At 50.6% G+C, this 21,501-nt stretch overlaps 1 protein-coding gene across 3 annotated transcripts in view; it reads left to right on the top strand.

The window, feature by feature from the left end:
- The window catches only part of PSTPIP1 (proline-serine-threonine phosphatase interacting protein 1), a 39,919-nt gene extending 32,572 nt beyond the window's left edge, over positions 1-7,347 (top strand). For 2 of the 3 annotated variants that reach the window (XM_059058930.2, XM_067029409.1), the window contains exons 9-15: positions 628-707; positions 1,316-1,414; positions 2,493-2,589; positions 3,121-3,211; positions 5,677-5,732; positions 5,928-6,061; positions 7,042-7,347. In XM_059058930.2, coding sequence (XP_058914913.1) covers positions 628-707; positions 1,316-1,414; positions 2,493-2,589; positions 3,121-3,211; positions 5,677-5,732; positions 5,928-6,061; positions 7,042-7,173 — 689 coding nt within the window. In that variant the 3' untranslated portion in view covers positions 7,174-7,347. The remainder of the gene's footprint in view (positions 1-627; positions 708-1,315; positions 1,415-2,492; positions 2,590-3,120; positions 3,212-5,676; positions 5,733-5,927; positions 6,062-7,041) is intronic. The other variant, XM_067029408.1, reaches the window with a different exon arrangement.
- The last annotated feature ends 14,154 nt before the right edge of the window (positions 7,348-21,501 follow it).

Genomic DNA, 21,501 nt, shown 5'->3' with positions numbered 1-21,501 from the left:
CTGCACACCCCCCTCTCTCTCTTACATACACTGAAACACATCAGAGCCTTCTCTGGGCTTCTGTCTCCTCTATCCTTCTCCTGATGCCAGAAGACCCCAACACCCCTTATCTCTGCTGACACAACTCCTAGGACAGAGAGCTTACCGTTGCTCCCTTCCCCTGGGAAGGCTCTCCCTTCTGCTAGCGCTGCCTTTCCCAGGACCCAGCTGCTCCCTTGGCTGGGGGGACAGAGGTCATGGTCCAAGCCTGCTGGCTTCCCAGCCCAAAAGCTCCCAATGCTCCCCTTCACCCCACCTCCAGGGCTTCCCTCTCTGAGCCTCAGTTTCCCATCTGGCAAGTGAGATGGTGGGACCTGGGGATGATGAAAGGCCCCGATTCTGACCTGGGTGTATGAGGCTCTGCTCTGGCCCCAGGCAGCTGGACCCCAGGGGGAACTGAGAGTCAACCTAAGGGCAGTAGCAGAGTGGGTGGCCCTTATGAGCGTTCAGCTGTAGCACCAGCAGCCAGGGCAGGTCTCTCTAAGGAGGAGGAGGGCACTCTGGGCAGGGGCACTGCAGGAGCAAAGGGGTGGGCTGTGGGAGGGTGTCTAGGCCGCTGGCCTCCCTGAGGACTGCCTGTGCCTCCAGAACGAGTATACAGGCAGAACATCGAGCAGCTGGAGAAGGCGCGGGGCGAGTGGGAGCAGGAGCACCGGGCCACCTGCGAGGTGAGAGGCGCTCCAGGCGTGGAGTCTGTTTCCCCAGCTACAAGATAGGAAAGAGGCCCGTCCCTGCTCTAGCCGCTTCATGGGGGCAAATGAGGCAGGGGTGGGGGAAAGGCATCATTCCTTCATTCATTCACTCATCCACTCACTCCACAGGCCCTGTGCTGAGTCCCTGCCCCCGGGGAGCTCACTGCCTGGCTTTGTGCTCTGGGTCCCCTTTTGCAGGCAGGCATCCTTGGTGAACCCTTTTGGCTGAAGCCGAAACTGAGGCTCAGACAAAACCCATAGCTTCCCTGGGCTCTGCTGATGAGCAGGGCCTGGGAGACAGGCCTCAGGATTCAGGGTCCAGGGCTCCTCTTAAGACACTCCCCAGGTGTATGGTGGGGCCTGGAGGAAGGACGGGGCAGGAAGCCCACAGGCAGTTAAACTTCCCTCCCCAGAAGCCTCAGGAGCTGGCACAGAGGTGGGGGTGGGGACGCCCAGGAAGAGTCTTTCCTTTCTGCTTGGCTTCAGCAGAAGGGGTCTGGCTGGTCAGCCCCAGCTGAGCTGAGTGGGGCCTGGTCTGGCCCAGCCCTGCAGCAGACCCCCCTCGGCCCCCACTTCTCCCCCAGGCCTTTCAGCTGCAAGAGTTGGACCGGCTGACCATCCTCCGCAACGCCCTGTGGGTGCACTGCAACCAGCTCTCCATGCAGTGCGTCAAGGATGATGAGGTAGGGGCTGAGGGCAGGGAGGGGTAGGGAGTGGGAGGGCGGCGTGAGGAGAGGGCAGCCTCCTAGCAACAGCGCATCCAGGTCCACCTGAGCCTGTCAGCAGATACCTGGTCCTCTGTGGTCCGAGCCCTGGCCTCAGAGGTCTCCAACCTCAGTGCTGAGCTGCTGCCCCAGGCCCCGAGGACAGGGAGCTCAGTACCACAAAGGACCACAGCCTCTCTGCCTGCAGACTGGGCTTTGTGGTTACCCTGGCATCTGCCCTCTCTGCTCACCCCTGCTCCAAGGCCTTAGCTCTGCTATCAGAGCCACAGAGCACATGCTCTGTCTGCTGGGATGGGGAAGGGAGGTGGACACAGCACCTCAGAGGTTTGCAGAGAGGCTGGGGACCCTCGGTTGCCCTGCTTCAGGCCTGGCGCTTGCAGGAGCCAAGGTCCAGTCCCTCTTCTATCTCCAGACATCTCCAGGGTGTCCTGGTTCCCCCTTACTGAGCTCTACATGCCCAGTGGGCTGGGTGGGTCCTCAGCAGAGAGGGGCCGCCACCTCCCTTGCCAGGGGCCTTGTAGTCCTAGAGCCATAAGCTCCCTCTCTCATGGCAACCCTGACTCCCTGATGCCCGCTGCTGTTAATTGCCTAACCCCCTTCTGCCTATGGAGTGAGGAGTTTTGGGGGTTTTCTCCCCAAATAACTTGAGCCCACCTGGTGACCTCCTTGTAGCGGAGGAAGGAGTGTGGGCTCTGAATCCTCTCATACCAGATCCAAAGCCCAGCACACTGAGTTCCTGCTTTGTGACCTTGGGCAAGTCACTCTCCTCTGAATTTCCTCATCTGTAAAATGAGGAAGTAGTGTCTACCTCAGAGAACAGGAGTGGGGTAAATCCCTTGCAAAGGAACTTGTGCACAGTAGGTGTTCCGGAAACAGGAGAAGCTGTCAGCCAGGGCTCTAAACCCTCAGGCAGGCCTGGGGCAGTTACACCTCAAGGCCCCTGGTCAGAGTTCAGACCCGAAGTGCGGGCAGGCTTGACAATGCGGGCATGAAGGTGAGGCCTGGCCCCTCAGCCTCTGCTTTTTCCTGCCCCCAGCTCTACGAAGAGGTGCGAGTGACACTAGAAGGGTGCAGTGTGGACGCCGACATAGACAGCTTCATCCAGGCCAAGAGCACGGGCACTGAGCCCCCAGGTGAGGCCCACCTATAGGCAGCACAGCCTCTGGGTCCAGGCCCGCCTTCCCTAGGCCTGGCCCAGGTTCTCTGAGCCTCAACTGCCAGGACAGAACTGGGGTGGCTCACAGATCCCTTCTGGGTGGAGAAGCCTTGGCCAGGCCCGGGGAAGGGGTCAGGGACAGTGCAATCCCCTGGTTGGGTCCTTAGCCTGCCGCCTCATCCGAGATAGAGGATGAGCAGAGCTTAAGAACATTGACACTGGAGGGGGAGATGAGGATAGGGACAGAGGCAGGAAGCCTCTCCAGAGCACTTGCTCCAGTCTGCTTGGTACCACTAAATGCTGAGTCTAGACTATTCGGTCTTGGTGGTACCCACGGTGAGATCTCTCTAGGAAGGGAGCAGGCCCCCTCCTTAAGCACCAGGGTAAGGATGGTAAGGTGGAGCCCCAGTCTGGGTCTCCGGATGGGGAGAGGATGGGGTGTCGAGTGGCACAGGTCCTGCCTGCCCTGCCCTTGCCACTCTGGGCCTCATGCGCTTGCTGCCTGCAGCTCCGGTGCCCTACCAGAACTACTATGATCGGGAGGTTGCCCCATTGTCCAGCAGCCCTAGCGTTCATCCGTCGTGTGGCATGATAAAGAGGTGAGCCGCCTGCTGGATGCCAGCCGGACGGGATACACAGGGTGGGGCTGGGGGTGGGGAACGGGGGCTGCCAGGAAGGGAGGCCAGCCTCTCCTCCTGCAACTGGCTCTTCCACACGTATTTATGGGGCATCAATTGTGTGCCTGGTGCAGGGTTTACGTGCTGGGCACTCTTCGGGGACAAGACAGGTTCAATCTAATCTCATGACATCCTCAGCCCGAGGGGACCTAGGCATTAAATAATCACAGCCCCCTTATTCACTAGCGACTGTGCTCAGAGCTCCAGGGAGACCCCAGGCTGGCTGACTCCTTGGGCTCTGCTGCTAGCCTGGTTGGAGCCTTGGACGGTCAGGCTGCAGTGGTAACCCTCTCCCACTGGCATGGGATCAGGTCATAGGAGAAGGCCCTACAGCCAGTACTCTTGGAGAATTCTCCAGGTTTTTCCAGGGCCCCTTCCCTGGCCTGGCTGTGGTAGGTGCCAGGGTCCTGGTGTCAGGCCCCAGCGTGTCACTTGCACAAGTCACACACCTCCTCTAGGCCCAGGGCCTATGAGCGTTGGGGGCAGACTCAGACCTAAGGACCCTCTTGGTTCAGGCCTTGGGTGACGACGGTGACAGCCCACTGGGAGCGCCATGGCCTGCTCAGGGAGCCCCCCTGCCCAGGAGCCAGTTCCCTGAGTGCCCCATCTGTGCACATCTAGGAGCATCCATGGGCTTCACGTGGTGCCTGCGCCCCACCCCCACCCCCAGTCCTCCGTGACCTCCTCCCTCCCTCCAACCCAGTACAGAGAAGGCCCTGCCTTTGAGAGGCGGGTGGGGTGGAGGTGATGGGCTCCCAGTCCTCTGAGGACAGCTCATTTCTGAGGCCTCTGGAGCCGCCCTGCAGGAAGGCTCCTGGGAGGCAGAGGCTTGTGGGCACACCACGGCATGCTCCTCCGGGAACCCTGAGAAAGTTAAGAACCCCAGGAGGAGGGCATTCCTACCCTCGCTATCATTCCAAAATCTTAGGGGACTCAGACCTCCCTGCACTCCCAGTGAGGACCCAGATCCCAACACAGGTGGTCACTTAAACAACGGGACAGAAGAGCTCACCTGGGGCAGTATCAAGAAAGGACAGAAAGGGGCCTGATGAGGGTGAAAGATAAAGAGGGAAAGAGGTCCCACAGGCGGAGGCCTGGCTGCTGGAGGGGACAGGCAGGGACCACCGTGTGGGGACCAGAAGCCAGGCAGGGCTGGGGAGGGGCAGGGGCCACCAGCCAGGAAGTGAGTGGAGGGAGGAATGGAGTCGAAAGTGTAGACAACCCTGGCACACACAGCCTCGACGAGCTCTGCTCCTCCAGCCCCAGCCCTGCTGGGTTAACCCTACCTGGCAGGGGCTGGAGTGCCATAGGCACTAAGTCTGCAGGGCCCAAGTTAGCATCAGGCCTTCCCACGTGTGCCAAGTCCACGCATGCCTGTCCGAGTGTTTCCATCCTGGGCCCTCAGCTCCACAAACCCTGCAAGGGGGCAGGGGTCCTGGATTCTCCCACCCTGGGAAAGGTCTCTGTGTCCCACCTGGCACTACAGGGCAGCCGCCTACGGGCCCAGCCCCTTACTGGGCACTCAAGACCCCTGGGGGGTCTGGCCTGGTCCCTATTTCAGTCTTATCTCCTATACACCCCAAACTGGTCCACTCCACTTCCCAAATTCCTCTGTCTGTACAAACTGCACCTTTGCACTCCTCTCCCATTCACCGGCAATGCCTTGCACTCCAGTCTCTACCTGATAAAGTTGAGTCTTTGCAGACTTGGCTTGACCCCACCAGGCCAGGAAGCCTTTCCTGAGCGGGGGAAGTAGCATCAGCCTCTACTCGTTTAGCCCTTAGCACTGTCTGCTTCAGGGCACCCACATCTGGTTCCTTACTAGGTACCCCAGTGTCTGCCTCTGCCTCTTGCTTCTTGCCTTTTTTTCCTCTCTTTTATTCAACAAACTTCCATGACTCCAACTCAGTCCAGGTCTGAGCCAGGCACGAGGGAAGGGGTGAATTAGCCCAGCATTGCCTCCTGGACCTCACTTTGTGTGGTCGGGGAGCAGCTGGGCTGCCCAGGCTGGTGAAGGTCCTAGCGAGGTGTGAGTGGGCCAAGCTCTAGGGGGCAGCTCCTTTGCCCATGGGGGAGGCTGGAGCAGGGGCCTGGCGGGTATAGGGCCTGGGCCCTGGAGCACAGAGGTCTTTAAAGCCCCCAGTTAGGCCCTGCAGGGAGCAGGTACTGAGAAGACATCTACAGGCTGAGGGACTGGGAGAGCGCAGCTGGCGAAGAGCCACGGGACCACTCTTTAGGGAGCCCTCGTGGTGTGGGGCACCCCATAAATCACATCTGTGCCTGTAGGCTAGGGCCAACCCCAGCCCTGGAGCCCTGTGGGCTCCCTGCCTCATCTACCACCACCCCCCGTCCCACCCTGACTCACCTGCTTTCCTCCCTGTCCCCAGGTTCTCTGGGCTGCTGCATGGAAGTGCCAAAACCACATCATCAGCAGCTTCTGCAGGTAATTGGGGGTGACAACGGTCAACCTGGGGTGAAGGAGAGGATGCCTACTTGGCACAGATGGGCCTTCCAACAGCTGGGAGGTTGGGGGTTGGGAAGAGGCTGGGCCAAGTCTGGGGAAGCTCCACGTCCGGGGGGCCTCCAGGGACCACTGTTCTTTCTAAGGGGCGGGTGCCAGGCCTCACCCTGCTCTCAGCCTCCACAGAGACCCTGACTCCCACCTCTGATCGGAATGAGCGTGTCTATGCCACCATTGCTGTGCAGGAGGCGCCAGGAGCCCACACCCTGCCAGCCCAGGATTACAGGGCACTCTATGACTACACAGCCCAGGTGAGGCCCCCGCCCACCCCTCCTTGGGGGGGCACCAACTTGCCCAAGGGTGTGCTCGCACGTAGGCACATGCACTGTGAGTGGGCTGGGGTGGGTGCCCTTAGAACAGCACCTGGCCTTTGGGAGGGGCCCAGTGCGGACCTGCTGAGTGAAAGCTGATGAACGGAACGAGGGCCTTGGTCACAAGCACACGCGGTATACAGGCAGGTGTGCACATGAGCAGAAGCTGGCAGAGCTGGAGCTATCTGAGGAAGCGGTCTGAGGATCAGGCTCTGCACCCACAGGTGAGGGCCTTGTTCTCCGTGACCACGGGCGCCCAGAACAAGCCATGGTCGGAACGAGGCCCTCAGCTGTGCTGGGGTTGATTTTCTGAAGCCCACAAGGGGAGGATGAGTAAAGGAGCCACAGGGCAGCTGTGCCCAGATCCCCAGAGAGTCTAATCTGCTCCCAGTTTGAGGCGAGGGAGTACAGAGCTGGATTCCAGATCCACTGGGACTGAGGCCAAGCATCTCCTCGGGGCTTGGCGGGCTGCACTGACTCCTGAAGCCTGGTCCCTGGAGAGGGAGACAGCCCAGAATGATGGTGTGCTTGTATGACAAGGGCTAGCAGAAGTGCGGGCATGGCAAACACACCTGCCCCGACTTGCTAGGTTGCAGCGTCTGAAGCAGGGAGGGGGAGAAGGGAGCGGCAGGGAGGTGAAGCAGGGGAAGGAGCCCCAGGTCGTGTGTGGGAGGCCCACAATGACAAACCAGAGGGGACAAGAGGCTGAGCCCCACGAGGTGCCCCACACCCTATGTCTCCAGGGCTGCCTTAGCCCAGAGTGGCCTTGTCTTGCAGCCCCAGGAGGCCAGCATGTCTCAGCTGACAGCCCACCTGGGAGACAGGCTGGCATTTAAAGCCTGGGGTGGGGGGAACGCCTGACCAAAGGCCCTCCCAGCAGGGCCCCCTTCAGCCTGATGCGTTTTCATTCTCTTGCCCAGAATTCCGACGAGCTAAACATCTCTGCGGGGGACATCCTGGAGGTCATCCAGGAAGGGGAGGATGGCTGGTGGACAGTGCAACGGAACGGGCAGCGTGGCTTTGTCCCTGGCTCCTACCTGGAGAAGCTTTAAGGAAGGGGCAGTAGCCCCCACCTGGACCTGTCCTGTCCACGGGGCCAGCAGTGCCCCCACCGCTGCCGTGGCCTCGCAGGGGCCTCAAGACAGAGCCTGCCCTCAGGAAAGGTACCGGCTGCTCCCGAGCAGTCCTTCCCACAGGGAATAAAGGAGCACTCTTTTTCCTCCTTGCACCCGTGTCCAAGTGCTCAATTCGGAGGAGGCAAAGGAGGGGAGAAGTCCAGGAGAGCAGAGCTCCCCACCTGCAGCACTGTCACTGAGGCCCCAGCTCGGGTCTGTCCCTGGTGTGCTGGGGATGGGGAGGTACCCTAGCCCTGGGTCCCGGGGAACTGCCAGGGAGACACGTTCACAGCGGGCAATGGGAGGCCACAGTGGTCAGGGAGGATGGGGTAGGGGCAAGGAGAAGCTCAGGACGGCTGGAATGGGGAGACCAGGCTTCCTGGGGCACAGGGACTAGAGCAGGGCAGCAGCAGACAGAACACAGGGAGGGCAAGAGCAGCAGGACAGGGCAGGTGTGTGAGCTCAGGGACGGGGGACACCTGGAACGTTCTGGGGACGAGCCAAGCTTAGTTCCGGGCAGGAAACCGGTGACAGGGCTGCCGAGGCGGAGGGGCTGTGGCATGGTCGCTTAGGCAGGCCTGGAGTCCACGTGGGCTGACCTGGGCACAGAGGTGGCCAAGCTCCACTTCTGCTCTTGGTTCTCTCCGGCCTTTGTCTTTTTGGCCCCAGAAACATAACCTCTACTGCTGTCCAAGGCCTGCCACGGCCCTGCTCCAGCCATGCCAAGCGCCTGGGGAGTGACTGCGGGGGAGAGCCAGTGGGAACCGGCCACTCCGCAGTCCTAGGCCTCCCGAGCGCTTGCCTGTGGGAGCCCAAACACTGCCGGCACAGCAGGCCAGCAGCCCGCCCCGACTCAGGGCCAGACATACTGGGGGGGGGGGCTCCTCCGCTGGGCACACCTTGAGTGAGCCCGTTACTATCCCCATAGACCACCTTCCCTGGGACTTCATCACTTCGCTTGCTCATTCATAAACCTTTATGGCCCACCCCCTGTGAGCACAAGAGGAGGAATGCCTCAGACACTGGCTTTACTCAAGGGGCTCTTGACCTGGTGGAGGGGAACAGATAGATAGACCAGAAAGCTGGTGGCAATACAGGAAACGTCCTGATGTGCCAAGCAGTCCTGAGGCTTCTGGGAACAGGTGACCAAGATAAGCCAAGGAAAAGGGGAAGCTGTTCCAGGAAAGGAAAGAGGGGGTTCCTTTCTGCTCCTGCCTGCCTGTGATGATAGCCTCACAATGGGCAGGGACAGAGAAGGGAGCGAGGGGCATCACTGAATTCTCCAGGATTTAGAACTAGAAGAGACTCTGGCGGAATCTAATCTGACCTCCTGCACGACTGGGCACCAGGCACTGCTGTCAGCTTCAACATCTCTGTGACTGGGAGCTCATGGCACCCATGGAAGCCTGCCGTGGACCTGTGGCTTTCCCACCGGTCCTGGCTCTGCCTGGCCAGCCTTCCACCTGGCAGCCATATGGAGGAATATCCCATGTGCTCAGGCAAACATCAGATGCCACAGTAGCAAAAATGAGACCTTTGACCAAGCTTTGCCCTAGGAAGATGACCAGGAGGGGCTGGTAAAGAGGGCTGTTCCTCTGTTTATTGCAGACGTCCATCTATATGCCCTTATCTTCATCACTTAAGCAAAAAAGTGGGTTTGATTAAACAAACATGACACCTGGTCAAGGAGGGGGATGGCCAGACTGTGGCCTCTGACCTGACTCAGGTGTGAGAACACCTCGAAAGTCTACAAAACATGAAAGGGTTGTTTCCACCCAGTATTATTCATGCTGGGGCTAGGCAGAGGTGAAGAGGCACAGGGCAGCCCCTGGGTGCAGGGTAGGGTCCTGGAAGCACGGCTCCAACTACCCTCTGCTAGACGCCACCCCACCACTGCTTCTGCCAGAGGGTGTACGGCAGACGGGGTGGGAAAGGGCTTTGGGCCTCTGAAAAAATTCAGACTGAGGCTTAAATCCTTCCTGAAATGTAAATAAATTGTCTTTTATAAAGCATATTGTACAAGTGAACTGACCAAATGACCATACCTGTCCCTGACACATCTGAGGTTTATAAATAGGGATGTTTGGAAAGAAAAATGTAAACTTGTGCTTGGTTTTATGCTCCCTGAAGGAGAGAGAGAGAAGTCAGTGACTAAAGCCCTGCTTACACAAATGCTTGCCTGGGCCAGAAACGTTGCCCAGGACAGCCAGATACGAGAGCTGTCAGAAGTAATTCAATCAAGCAAGGTATTTTGATGACTTCTGTGTGACTGACACTGTATTTGAAAATGGGGGTGGGATGCTAAGATAAGGGGGTGCTGTCAAAGAGCTCACTCACCCCAGAAGTAGTACAGAGACACTATCACCCCTCTGATACAAGGTAGACAGTAAGGCAAGAGTAGGACCGGGAGACCAGGTGCAGGCTGTCCAACACAGAGATGATGGTGGCTTCTCCAGGAAGTGGCAACTGGGCTGGAGAGCAATTCTGGAAGAACGAGGGAAACAGATCAACAGGACTTGGTAACTTACAGGATGTGAGACAGGAATGGGAAGAGTGGAAAGGAAGGGGATGAGAAGCAATTTCCCTTCCCAGGTGGACTAGGAGGTGGAGGAGGGGTAGCAGCAGGGACAAAGTCTGAGCAAAGGCCCAGAAGAGGCAGGACAGCCAAGTAGACTGACCACCGGCATCAGGTCATATATGGGCAGCCAAGAGGAAAGAAAAGAGGAGAAAGTTAGGTATCAGTGCTTTATTTATTCCTTGAAAATACCTTGTCATCTTGATTGAGCATTCCATTCAACTGCAAAGATTTTTTTAAAAACCTTTGGCCTAGATATTTATCATCATCTCTAACAGGTGCCACAGTGTCTACAGTCCTGGAGGGTGATGGGTAATGAGTGTTAGATAACAAAGCCTGCGCTCTGGTCATTTAGGCAGCCAGAGAATAGAACTGAAAGCAACTCTTGGGTCACAATTTATACCAGGAAAAAAGAAACCCACGAATGAATCTAAGTCAGATTCATTGCCTCTGCAGCCTTCTCCATTCTCTGTGCACCAGCTCACAACCTCAGCTGGACAGACAGCCTTCCCAGCAGAGGAGATGGTGACAGATAAAGAGGTTGTTGGTGTGTGTGTAATTGGGTGTATAAATAACTGCGGCCCTCTTCTTGACAGAGGGCTGCTCAAAGCCAGAATGGAGCATGAGGAAAAGCATGGCCCCTGAAGTCAGACTATCAGGGCCTGAATCCACGCTCATGCTTCCTTGTGTGTTCTTAGGCAAGGCACAATTTCTCTGGACCTCAGTATCATCATCAGTAAGATGGGTGCAATAAGCCCCTGTGTAAGTTGCTATCCTTGTAAAGTTCAAAATTAGATATAAGCGCTAATTAAAAGCATGAGATGATCATTTTTAATAAAAAAGTCCACCACCTCCAAATCTTGGCTATAATCAACAGTAGCTTTGCGCTTGGTATAGCATCCTCACTTGATGTGCCCTCTGGAGAGTGTTGGTTACGTCGGTAATTCCTTCCCAAAGGTGACAAGGAGGAAAAGCAGAAGCAATGCACTATTTGACTGAACTGGACACATGCACCACTGGGGTCTAACACTTAACTCCAACCACCCTCCCACAGCTAGTCTCAGGCCTGGCAACCTCAGCACAGGGGTAGCTGTTAGGCTCCGTCTGGGTGAACCAGGGTATCTGCCTATTTCCCATCCTGGCATGTGAAGCAGCAGCACAAGCCCAGAACAAGGTCATCACCAGCAAGTGGGCACCCCATCCTCAGCACCCTCACAGGATTCTCAAGACCACAGGGATGTGGCTTTCAAATTGTGCTCTACAAAGCCCTACCAGGGGCCAAAGGGAAGAGAAGGGGAGCTCCCACTCCATTTCAAGCTCTACTTGTAGAGTTTACCTATTGGACCAGCAGTGGTTCTCATCCCTGGCTGCTCAATGGAATCACCTAACAAGTTTTGTTTAAATGTTGATGCTTTGGTCCCACCTTAGACAAACTGAATCCAATTCTCTGCCAGCTGAGCTTGAGCATAAATATTTTGAACATTGAGAACTTTTCTAGCTAATGGGTTCTTCAGCTGAAAAAAGGAAGTTTGAAAACCATCTTCTTACGGCACCATAGTGACATTTCAGACACTGAGTGTCCCACTATGGTGCTGGGGGTACAAACATAAACAAGTCTCTTTTCTATCCTATTATAACTTCTGTATCTATTTTACTTTCAGTGGATAAACTCAAGAGACCAGGACCTGTGTATGAGTTAATTTCCCCCACGACTAGCCATGTACTCAGCACTGTCCAAAAAGGTATTCAGTAGGTAAACTCAGAAGATTTCTGCAAGGTACTGCATAGTACCCTCAGGAAATCTCAGGGACACTGCAATAAAGAGCCACACAGAACATGCAAATTATTTTCAAGAACTGCAAGGATGCTGCAATATAAGATCAAGTACCCAAAAAGTAGGGGCTCCTATGCACCAACAATAACCAATTAGCAAATGTATCAGCAACATTACCCCATTCACAACAGCAATAGACACTGAGTTTCATAGAAAAGTTTCCCCGGTAAACTCTGTTAAAATCGATAAGAAAAACAAAAAACAACCTATCAAACTGGGCAGATGATACAAACTGGAAATCCAGGAGATACAAATGGCTGAAACAGCTTTAAAAATATTCTGGGCCTAGCTGAGAGTCAAAGACATACATATTTTCATCTACTGGACTGGAAGAAAAGGTAAAGGCTGATAATATCCAAAGTGTCAAAAACAGATCAAGATGGTGGAGTAGGAGGATGGGGGACTCACCTCCCCCAGTGAACACATCACAAGTACATCTACATGTGGAACAATGCTCACTGAAAACTAACTGGAGACCGGCAGAAAGACTCCTGTGCAACCAAGGCTGTAAGAAAGATGCCGAAAGAATCAGGCAGGAAGGTAAGAGAAGTGATCAGGTTGGGACCTGTGCCCTTGGGAGGGGACTCAAACGAGCACGGAGATTACACGGGCAGAGATCCTTCCTGTGGAGTGAGTGGTTCCAGCCACATATTGGGTGCCCCAGGAAGATGAGATCCCTCGGTTGGCTGGAGGGCCAATGGCACTAACAGAAGGGCTGGGGGAAGCCTGGACTCGACTCATGAGGAACAAGCACAGACTTGCTTACTCTTGAAACAGGGCAGATTGAAACTACACAGGTCTCTGACCGGTTTCCCACCACTGCCCTGGCATGCACCCAGCCTGAGCCAAGCAACAGCTCTGGCCTCACTTGTTCCAAAAAGCAGCTCCACACTGGGGAAAGGGCTGTCTTGGCCAAGAGGAAAGCTCGTCTGTGAGGCACAAAGGTAGCCTAGACCCAGAGCAGTGTCTAAGTAGGGCAGGGGCAGCCATGACTGGTGCTTACACAGGCAGCCCATTCAAAAGCTGTCCGCCGACTATGGCCAGACCTCCACAGCCCAGGCCCGACCCACACCGAGTGCCCACACACGCCCCGCTTGCTCTGAGGTGCAGCTGCACAGCAGGGTGAGCATGGCAGCGGATGGGTGAAGAGACAAAGGAGGCTCAGATGTGGAGCAGCAGCTGAGCAGGGGAGAGGCAGCCATTACTGTTGCTTACACAGGCAGCACGTCCGAAGCAGTATAGATCCCTGACTGTGGCCAGGCTGCCGTAGCCTGCACCAGCACTCACACCAAGGACTGGCATGAGTCCCTCTTCCCCCAGCACCGCTCCGCTCCGGGGTGAGTGTGCCAGCGATGGCATCAGAGAGCACACACTTTAAAGGGAACAGAGCTAGCTTGGACCTGACCCTCAGAACTTCTGCTCCAGCAACTTGAGACCCAACCTGCCCCTAATCGCATGGTGTCAGCCATTGAGAATAAGGGACGTCACCTCTCACACCTGGCTCTGGCCCTAGCCCCTCTCTCTGCAGTCCCACCTTCTACCAAGGTGACAGCTGCCAGCATGCCCTGGAGAAAGATGTGACTGGTGGTCACATCAGATCCAGCTTCCCCACCAAAGCCACTGGGCAGATGCAGACTGTACAGGGTTGCTCCCACACAGGATACCCCTTTTCAAGACTGCAGTAGGTAACTGTTTCACCTCTGTTTCACAGAGACAGAGAAAGTTAAAATGAGAAGACAGAGGAGTTTGTTTCAATTGGAAGAGCAAGAGAAAACCTCTGAAAAAAAAACAATTAATGAAACAGAAATAAACAATTTACCAGATAAACAGTTCAAAGCATTAGTAATAAGAAAGCTAACTGAATTAGTAAAAAGAATACATAAACACAGTGGGAATTTTAACAAGGAACTAGAAAATATAAAAAAGAACCAGTCAGTACTGAAGAATGCAATAACAGAAATGAATAACACACTAGAAGGAATTAACAGCAGACTAGGTGATACAGAAGAATGTGAAAGTGATCTGCAAGACAGAATAATGGAAATCACCCAATCAGAACAGCAAAAAAAAAAAAAACAGTAAAAAATGAGAACAGTTTAAGGCATCTCTGAGACAATATCAATCATACAGACATTCACGTTACAGGGGTCCCTGAAGGAGAAGAGAGAAAGGAAAGGGTCAAAAAGGTATGTGATGAAATTATGTATGAAAACTTTCCAAACCTGAAGAAGGAAACAGATATCCAGATATAGGAAGCCCAGAAGGTCCCAAACAAGATGAACCCAAACAAACCCACACCAAAACATATCATGATTAAAATGGCAAAAGTTAAAGAGAAAATTCTAAAGGCAACAAGAGAAAAATAAAGAGTCATATACAAGGGAACCCCCATAAGGCTGATATTTTCTATAGAAAGCTTGCAGACCAGACGGGATTAAATATTCAAAGTGCCAAAAAAGGGAAAAACCTGCAACCTCACATACCCAGCAAGATAATCATTTAGAATTGAAGGAGAGAGAAAGAACTTGTCAGATAAGCAGAAACTAAGAATTCATCAATACTAAACCAACCCTAAAAGAAATGTTAAATGGTCTTCCCTAAGTGGAAAGGAAGAGGCCATAACAAGAAGTATCTAAAGGAAAGGAGAAATCACACTAGTAAAAGCAAATATATAGTAAAGGCTGAGGATCAACCACTTAAATAAGCTAGTACAAAGGTTAAAAAAAATTGTAAAAACAACTATAACTACAGCAGTCAGTAAAGGGATAAACATGAAGATGCAAAATAGGACAGCAAAAACAATATATGGAGAAGCGGAGTAGAAAATATACACCTTTTGGAATGTGTCTGAATGTAAATGACTACCTGTTTGAAATAGGCAGATATAGTTATAGATCACCATATATAAACCCCATGGTAACTATGAATCAAAAACCTAAAATAGACACACAAAAACTAGAGAGAAACGGATACAAGCATACCACTAAAGAAAGTCATCAAATCACAAGGGAAGAGACTAAAAGAACACAGAAGAGCTACAAAAACAAGTAATAAAATAGCAGTAAGTACTTACCTACCAATAATCACTTTAAATGTCAATGGACTAAATGCTCCAATCAAAATACATACAGTGGCTGACTGGACAAAAATTCAAAACTCAACTATAACCTGCTTATAAGAGACTCACTTCAGAGTTAAAGACACACAAAGACTAAGTGAGGAAATGGAAAAAGATATTTCATGCAAATGGAAATGACAAGAAAGCAGAGGTAGCAATACTCACATCAGACAAAACAGACTTTAAAACAAAGTCTGTAACAAAAGACAAAGAAGGACTCTATATGATAAAGGGATCAATACAAGAAGAGGATATAACACTCATTAACATATATGCACCTATAACAGGAGCACCTAAATACATAAAGCAAATATTAACAGACATAAAAGGAGAAGTTGACAATAATACAATAATAGTAGGGGACTTTAAGACCCCACTTACATCAATGGAGAGATCATCCACACGGAAAATCAGTAAGGAAAGAGTGGTCGTAACACATTAGACCAGTTGGACTTAATAGATAGCTACAGGACGCTACATCCAAAAAAAGCAGAATACACATTCTCAACCACTGCGCCACCAGGAAGCCCAAGAATACACATTCTTTTCAAGTACACATGGAATGTTTTCCAGGATAGATCACAAAACAAGTCTCAACAAATTTAAGAGGATAGAAATTACATCAAGCATTTTTTTCCCAACCGTTAACAGTCTGAAACTAGAAATCAATTACAGGGAGAAAAACGGGAAAAGCACAAACACATGGAGACTGAGCAACATGCTACTAAAGAAACAATGGGTCAAAGAAGAAATCAAAGAGATAATCAGAAAATGCTTTGAGACAAATGAAAATGGAAACACAACTTTCCAAAATCCATGCGATGCAGCAAAAGCAGTTCTAAGAGGGAAGTTAATAATGATACGGGCCTTCCTCAATAAACAAGAAAAAATTTGTTTCTAACCTAACCAACCATCCAAATAAATTAGAAAAAGAACAAAGAAAGCCCAAAGTCAGCAGCAGGAAGGGCCTAATAAAGATCAGAGAGGAAATAAATAAAATAGAGACCAAAACATAACAAACGAACATCAGAAATGATCAATGAAACCAAGAGCCAGTTTTTTGAAAAGATAAACATAACTGAAAAACCTTTAGTCAGGCTCATCAAGAAAAAAAGAGAGGGCTTCCCTGGTGGCGCAGTGGTTGAGAGTCCGCCTGCTGATGCAGGGGACGTGGGTTCGTGCCCCGGTCCGGGAAGATCCCACATGCTGCGGAGCAGCTGGGCCCGTGAGCCATGGCTGCTGAGCCTGCACATCCGGAGCCTGTGCTCTGCAACGGGAGAGGCCACAACAGTGAGAGGCCCGCGTACCGCAAAAAAAAAAAAAAAAAAAAAAAAAAAAAGAAAAAAGAAAAAAAGAGAGAGGACTCAAACAAAGTAAGAAATGAAAAAGGATAAATAACCACCAAAATCACAGAGATACAAAAAATCGTAAGAGAATACTATGAATAGTTATATGACAACAAATTGGACAACCTAGAATATAGACAAATTTCTAGAAACATACAATACCCGAAGTATCAACAAGGCTGTAGGAAAATGCAGAATTTCACATACTGCTAGTGGGAATATAAACTGGTATAACTTTTCTGAGGGTAACTGGATGTATCTAAAAGTGCAAAGTAAACCACTACTAAGAATCTATCCTTGAGTCCATGCAAAGATGTAGAACACGGGGTAATGAAAATGCTCTGGAACTAGATAGAGGGGGTGGCTGCACAATACTGTGAACGTACTAAATGCCACTGAGTTTCTCACTTTAAAATGTTAACTTTACGCTGTGTGAATTTCACCTCAATAAAGTTTTTAAAATTAAAAAAACATTCTAAATGCCTGACAGCATGTGTATGAAGGTGTTCACTGCAGTGAGGCTGGAATCAATGAGTGCCTGTCCACTGAACAATGGTTAATCATACTATTACTTTATCTATGCAGCTAACAAAATACAAGAACAAATTCTACAGTCTGATACAGGTAATAGTACACATTTTGCTGAGAAGAAAAAAAAGAACACCTATAGAATAGAATTCATATAATAGCAAAAAGCAAAATCACAAACCACGACCAAGTCTGTTTTTGTATATGTAGAGAAAACAAGTTTAGAAGGGTACACATCACTGCTAAACTTGCTTACCTGTGGGCACATTTTCCTTATAGGTGTCTGTATGGTTTACATTTTGTTTGTTTGTTTGTTTTTGCGGTACGCGGGCCTCCCACTGTTGTTGCCTCTCCCGTTGCGGAGCACAGGCTCTGGACGGACACGCAGGCTCAGCGGCCATGGCTCACGGGCCCAGCCGCTCCGCAGCATGTGGGATCTTCCCGGACCGGGGCACGAACCCGTGTCCCCTGCATCGGCAGGCGGACTCTCAACCACTGCGCCACCAGGGAAGCCCTGGTTTACATTTTTTAAAGCACTATTACTTTTGTTAAAAAAATTAGGAACAACTTTTAAAAGGCAGTAAGATAGCTCTGACAGAATGAGAAGCAAAGACATCCCTGTAGTGATGAGTACAGCTAGAGCCAGGGACCAGGGCTCCTTGGAGAAACAGTGATTCCAGGGCTGAGGGGAGGTGGGTACAAGATGAATCTGGAACATCTCGTTATGTCAGAAATTATAGAGTGTTTAAAAAAAATGTCGGGATGTAGGAGACAACTTGAAGGGGCTCCCATTGGTCACATCTGGAACTATTTAAGAACCAAAAACAAAACAAAAAACAAAAGGACAATAATGAATTACAGACCATTGAAAAAAGGAGAATCCATCAGTTCACAATGAATATAAAGAAGATATATAAAAATAAATAATTGGGGAAGAGGGAGGGAGGGCAGACTGGTAAATGAGGAAGGAGTGCTGAAATGGAAAAACAGTATTTCACAATCATCATCTTAAGATGGAATCTAAAACAACAATCATCATAGAAAAGATTGAATCAGGCCAGAGTCAGCACTATTTGGTAAATCTAGGGAGAAGTTTGGTGAGGAGCAGAATATTTACATGGTCTTATATCTCCAGAGATTGCTTGAGTTGGAAGGGGAAAAACAATAATTATACCATGGAGAAAGTGGAAAACATCCTGTCCAGGTGTGCTAGGTATGAATTTGTTGCCTCTTAGCTCCAAACTTGCCTTCCTTTCCCTTCCTTGCCACACTGAAGCTGGGACTCTGCAAACTACATTTCTCTTTGCCAGCTGGACAACAGGGGCCTCTGAAGGGGAAAGCAGGGCTGGAAGAGACCATTAGTGTTTCAGTCTGGCCTGGATCCCAGCAGCATCCTCCACAGTGATTGTTCTTTGCTCTCATGTCTCGGCAGGCACCTCCAGGGAGTTGATTCTGCAGCACAGGACAGGCAGCATGTTCCTGTTGGTCAGGCTTACAGGGCTCAGCCCTCCTCTGAGGTTCTAAGTTCCTTCCTTGTCTTCTCGTCCCTTGATCCTTGGGGTGGTAGCTGTTTTCTATTCAGACGCTTTAGAGCTCTCTTCTTTCCCTTTTAGTCATTAACTACCTCTTACTCAGTTAACAATTATTTATATTAAAGTTTTCCTATTTACATTTTCCCCCTCACTGGACCCTGAATGATACACCAGGTGATCAAAATTAAGATCACCACTGAGGGGCAGATGACATTGTGCTTCCTGAGAGGACATATGACATAGTGTTCCAGCCACCTGGAATGCAAAACTCAATCTAATCTAATCAAGAGGAAACATCGGATAAACCCAAAATGAGCGGTATCATTTAAAAGGAGAAACTGTATTCTTCCAAAATGTCAATGTCATAAGTGACAAAACTATGGAAATGCTCCAGATTAAAGAAGACCAAAGAGACATGACAACTACCTATAATACTTGATCTTAGACCAGATCTAGAACTGGGTGGAGTTGAGGTTCTACAAAGGACATTATGAGATCAATTAGAATGTGAATGGTATTTTAAACTATTTTATCAGTGTTAAATGTATTTAATTTGATAACTGTATTGGGGTTGTCACAGAGTATCTTTATTCTTAGGGAATACCCGTTGAAGTATTAGAGCTAAAGGGCCATGATGCATGCACAGAGAGAGAACATATGCAAGAATACAAATGACAAATCAAATGGGGTAAATGTTACTCAGTGGATCTAAGTAAAGGATATTCGGGCCTCGTATGTACAATTCTTATTCCTGCAACTCTTTTGTAACTCTGCATTTCCAAATAAAATTAACTTTTAAAAAAAGGCAACAAGTTACAGCAGTAGTTCTCAGCCTTCACTGCACTCTGGACACCCCGGGCCACTTCCGAAGCTCTGGGACCCAGGCATCTGTATTCTCAAAGTTCCCTGGGTGATTCCAATGTGCAGACAAGGGTGGGAAACACTGGTGCAGTGGGGGGAGCTCACTCATTAAATTCAGACATAAAAAGTGGCTCTTTTGCCCTCCAGAGCAGCAGTCCCCAACCTTTGTAGCACCAGGGACCAGTTTTGTGGAAGATAATTTTTCCATGGACCAGGGGCAGAGGGGAATGGTTTCAGGGTGATTCAAGCACATTACATTTACTGTACACTTTATTTCTATTATTATTACATTGTAATATATAATGAAATAATTATACAACTCACCAAAAATGCAGAATCAGCAGGAGCCCTGAGCTTGTTTTCACTTGCCACTCACTGATAGGGTTTTGACATAAGTCTGCAGGCAATTAATTTATTATGGTCTCTATGCAGTCAAACCTCTCTGCTAATGATAACCTGTACTTGCAGCCGCTAGCATCACTGTCTCAGCTCCACCTCAGATCATCAGGCATTACATTCTCATAAGGAGCGTACAACCTAGATCCCTTGCATGTACAGCTCACAGTAGGGTTCACGCTATGAGAATCTAATGCCGCCGCTGATATGACAGGAGGTGGAGCTCAGGCGGTAATATGAGTGATGGGGAGCGTCTGTAAATACAAATGAAGCTTCGCTCACTTGCCTGCAGCTCACCTCCTGCTGTGCGGCCTGGTTCCTAACAGGCCATGGACTGCTACTGGTCCGTGGCGCAGGGGTTGGGGACCCCTGCTCTAGAGAATAAGCCCTGGGGATTAGGGTCTCAGGGTAACACAAACTCCTAGTCTCAGCACCATGTGGTATGGCAGAGACCCTGAAGCAGGTAGAAGGTGAATTTGTATGGCCCTGGTCAACATGGAGAGATTACCCATCCAGAGGTTCCCAAAGGAAAAAGGCATTTCCATGACTATGACAGGTATTAAGCACAATTTAAAGCTGGCAGAAATTAGAATGGTTTAAATGGCCCCAGAGCTACCATCTCCCCTTGTCTTTTTGGCTTCACTGTTAGCATGGTCGTAGTCAAAGTTCACAAAGACAAGCAAAACATTCTTGCCCAATGTGCAATGGGTAGGAAAAAGAGATGTGATGGGTCAAGAGAACATAGCAAATCTCCTACAGTTCTCTAAAATCAGGCATGTTTTGGTTAACTTCCACTTTGTGAACAGAAGTTAGTTTTTACTCCTCTCCTTTCTCACATCATCTCCATTTTCAGGCAGGACAGATTTGCACAATATTTAGGCATCTCAAAATTGATGGATCCAAAACTGAACATGAACTCATGTCCCTAGATGTGGTGCTTACTGGCTCCATATCTCTGCAACAATTCTGTTTCCCCAGTTGAGTGAGCCAGAAACCTGGGACTCATCCTAGACTCCTTCCTTTCTCTCCCTTCTCTCTGCCCCATGGCCAATCAATGATCAAATTCAGCCATTCTCTGTGACTCCTAATTCCTCCTGAGTCCACGCCCCACACCACCTCCACCAACAGGGCCCCACTCCAAAGAGCCCTCGAGCTCTCTCCTAAACTACTACATCCACCTCACTGAGGCCTCGTATGGCCCCTTTAGCCCATTCCAGATACAGGGACGCCTATGACAAGTCCACCTGCATCACTACCACGTTCACACATGGCTGCTTCTACCTTCAAGTAAAATCTGACTTCCACAGGATGTCATGTAAGACCTTAGAGGACCTGGGCTTTGCCAATTTAACTTCTTTTCGTTATTTTAAGCCCCAGGCACAATGAGTTACTTGTAGTTCCCTGCACACTCCATCCCATTTCACATTCCTGTGTACCCTCTCCCACAAAGCCTATTCAGCCTCTGGGCTTGGGCCTCTCCTCCAGGAAGTTGCCTCGGACCTCTCCAGGCACCTCCTTTGGGCTCCCATTCTTTTACCACTACAATCACTGCACTGTATGGAAATTATCTGTTTCTGTATGTGTCTCTGATACTAGCATTCCACATTCCTTGAAGAAGAGGACAGCACCATCACTGTATCCCCAATGCCATGCACACAGTAGGTGCTCCATATTTGTAGGATATACTGGACTGAAAAGCATCTGTAGTTTTTTGTTTTTTTTTTTTTTTTTTTTTTTTTTTTTTGCAGTACGCGGGCCTCTCACTCTTGTGGCCTCTCCCGTTGCGGAGCACAGGCTCTGGACCATGGCTCACGGGCCCAGCTGCTCCGCAGCATGTGGGATCTTCCCGGACCGGGGCACGAACCCGTGTCCCCTGCATTGGCAGGCGGATTCTCAACCACTGCGCCACCAGGGAAGCCCCCATCTGTAGTTTTTTGAATATCAAGGCCTTTAGAATTTAGCAACAGATATAATTAAAACACATGCAAAGCATAATGAACTGCAGATAGCACCAACATTTAAAACATACTGCTGCTCTGGAACTGAAGTATCTCCAAATAATTAAAAACTACATG

The sequence above is a fragment of the Kogia breviceps genome, chromosome 3 (genome assembly GCF_026419965.1).
Source record: "Kogia breviceps isolate mKogBre1 chromosome 3, mKogBre1 haplotype 1, whole genome shotgun sequence".
Classification (NCBI taxonomy): domain Eukaryota; kingdom Metazoa; phylum Chordata; class Mammalia; order Artiodactyla; family Physeteridae; genus Kogia; species Kogia breviceps.
The sequence above is the reverse complement of the archived record's forward strand: the minus strand, read 5'-3'. Positions and strand labels throughout refer to the sequence as shown.